Below are 3,049 nucleotides of genomic sequence, written 5' to 3'. Positions count from 1 at the left end.
ACTAATAAATACTAGAGTTATAAATATACAATTAAATAACCATCTTTACCTTTTATTATTTTTCTCTCTCTCTATAGTACCTGCCAAGTACGCTCACCTGTACCTGGCCTCCCAAACTTCTATCATCATCACCTTTCCATTGTCTACACTGCTGAATTTACCCTTTACCCTTCCCTCTGTCTATATATTAATATTCCCACCCAACCCAACTCAATCGCACACAGTCTCTTTCTCCAACTTCATAGCTTTCTCTCTCCACTGCTAAGACACGATGAAGCATTTGATTCGCAGGCTTGCTCGAGTCGCCGACTCGTCTCAGTACACTCTGCTCAGATCTGATTCGCAGAGTCGTCGCCCGCGCCGAGTGCTGGCTGCCGCTGGGAGGAATCGGAGGCATCGCTCTAGGACGGCGTCGGCGTCGGAAGGTCACGTCCCGATCTACGTTGGCGACGAGATGCGGAGATTCGAGGTGGACGCGGAGCTGCTGAACCACCCGATCTTCGTGAAGCTTCTGAACAAATCGGCTCAGGAGTACGGATACGAGCAGAAAGGCGTGCTTAGAATTCCCTGCCGCGTCCTAGTCTTCGAGCGCGTCCTCGAAGCTCTTCGTCTTGGACTCGACGCGCGTGACCTCCACGACCTCCTCTGCTCCTCGTCTGAAGAGTTTTGCTAGGAATGAATGAAGAAAAAGTAAGTTGAAGGAAACTAGGGAGGTTGATGAAGCTGCACACAGTATGTTAGTGAAGATCATTTTCTGTAAATATACCTTATAACCTTGAAAGGAGCACAGAAAATTTAGGTGTTTGTTAATTGTGAAGTTCCCTTTTTCTTCTTGTTGCTCAGTGTAAATGCGAAGATGTAACCAATTCGCTACTGGAAAAGCAACTAAGAAATGAGAGTCTCTTGTTTGCTTTTTTGCATCTGTCTCCTCCTTCCATTTTTGTTTCTCGGGAAACAAACGGAAGAGTGAAACTGAAAATTAATGTACTGTACCCAAAAAAAGTAAAAAAGAGCTCCGCTTCATGCAGTTCAGTTTCATTTTATTCAGAAGAGCTTGCCGTTTCCAGATCAGACGATTCAGTTGATCTGCTAATTTCTTGACAAAGAAAACTACAGCGGTAAATTTCGTGGAAAGTAAAACTAAAAAGACATTGAATATTTTATACATGTTTTATGAAATAAAAATAATGGGTTTCAAAAAAATTGAAACTGAAATGAAATTTGGGAAATTACGAGAATGGGAAGAATGCCCGAAGGAAGAAACACGGAACAATGGAACATAACGTAAATGATTGCTCATTGCTGGTTGCGTGGATAAACAGTAATGATTAAGCCAAGGACGTTGGCCGGTCAGCAGTGTAATTTCCGTGACATGAGGATAGGAGCGTCATTTCGTGTTTTTGGGACGAGGACTGTTTCGTCAAATCAAGAGGCCTATTATCATTCGTCACCTTTGCATTTTATAAAGATTAAAGAGATAGTGACGGGACATACATGCCATTGGCCGAAATAAAAAAAGAGAAAGTATGTGATGTCACCCGATGGTCTCTTACAGAGGCATGGATTTGGACCGTGAAGACTGAAGATGATCTAAGCTCTCTTTTTTACCAATGAATGTGCTTTAAATCTAATCTCTGCTTCATTGCGTTATTCTTACGCTACTAATTAATTAATTTTATATTACAATTTACTATTATCAATCAATATAAGTTGATTAGAACATGACGCATATATTATTTAATTGGATATCTAGACGTTATACTATGCACGTGAGTAGCTGGTCTTGTACTATGCTGTTTATTTTGTTTTCATTCATAAATTGCCTCCATTTGGGAGTTCTCATCAAAATTTATTTTAGCTACGATCTCTTAGAATCATTGCTAACACATGTTTCTTGGTTGTTGTTTCTGTTAGTGGGCAAAGATGAAGCTTGAGACTTGAGAGTATGCAAGTGATAAATTTATGTTTCATCCGGTTTTAAATATACTCCCTTCAATTTTATTTTTAATACTTATTAAATTTTTAAAAAGGGTTAATAAGTTTTAAAATCCTCTTTAATTTTAATTAAACATGTTGAAAATAACTTATAAATAAAATCAATAATATAACATATTTTACCAGTTAATATGGGTTCAAAATGTATGATATTTTCCAAAAAAAAAAAACAAAATGTTATTGTTAAATTCTTTTTTTCACAAATTTCCCTCTATTAATGACATCAAATTTAATTTGATTAAGATATACTATTGGTTTTAATTAGAGGGCAGCCTTGGAGAGTACTATAGAGATACACATTTACCATTTTAATGAAAGAAGCCGCTTTTAATTATTTTTCTTAATTTTTGTTACGCAGTTAAAAGTGTTATGTACTTAAGGCAGGATCGAAAACCTACCCAGAAGAATCCAATAATGTCTAGGATTGGGTTTACATGAAACAAGTGAAGGTGGTGGCCATAATATGGGCCACCTAATTTGCAATTAATAATTAACAAGGAGGATGAATTCTTTGAGCAAATAATATACATTTTGAAATTAGGTTAGACGTAGGTGTGACTCTTGAACACTCCATCATTCCCAACTTCACTCAGCACAAAACCCACAAATTATGTATTACTTCACGGAATGGGAACCACATAGCACCATTATTATCAATGCCTTCCAAGAATGTTATATCAAAAATGTATCACCCTATGCTTGCTTTAATCAATTTTCCTATATATATTCGTCACCATGCCTCTTGTTTCCTCCTAATTTGTTGCTTATTTTATTTTATTTTATTTATTTATTGATCTTTAGTTTCAGTTTAGTTAATCTCTTTATATTCATGTACATGCTAATTACTTTCATTAAATAAACTCGAATGATAAAATTAAATTAAAATTAAAATTTCAACACTAAATTGAAATAAAATAAACTAAATAAATGAACTAACACGCGCGCGCACAAAATTGGAATTGAAGTTGAAATTTTCAAATTAAACTAAAGAACTGGAAGGTTACTTTTGCATGTATAAATATATTGTGATATCTCAATGAATATATAAACCAAA

General features: G+C 35.7%; 1 protein-coding gene across 1 annotated transcript; it reads left to right on the top strand.

Moving 5' to 3' along the window:
• Positions 1 to 200: 200 nt before the first annotated feature.
• Positions 201 to 1,027, top strand: LOC129316276 (auxin-responsive protein SAUR71). The gene has a single exon (XM_054960608.1). The coding sequence runs from the start codon at positions 272 to 274 to the stop codon at positions 671 to 673; it is 402 nt and encodes a 133-aa protein (XP_054816583.1). The 5' UTR covers positions 201 to 271; the 3' UTR covers positions 674 to 1,027.
• Positions 1,028 to 3,049: the final 2,022 nt, after the last annotated feature.

The sequence above is a fragment of the Prosopis cineraria genome, unplaced genomic scaffold, assembly GCF_029017545.1.
Source record: "Prosopis cineraria cultivar Desert tree isolate PC_DT_omini unplaced genomic scaffold, ASM2901754v1 PC7, whole genome shotgun sequence".
NCBI classification, from domain to species: domain Eukaryota; kingdom Viridiplantae; phylum Streptophyta; class Magnoliopsida; order Fabales; family Fabaceae; genus Prosopis; species Prosopis cineraria.
Note: the sequence above shows the minus strand (reverse complement) of the source record. Positions and strands in the feature narration are given on the sequence as shown.

Excerpts from the sequence above, each read along its gene's own strand:
- LOC129316276 (XM_054960608.1), top strand. The coding sequence starts at position 272 with ATGAAGCATTTGATTCGCAGGCTTGCTCGAGTCGCCGACTCGTCTCAG.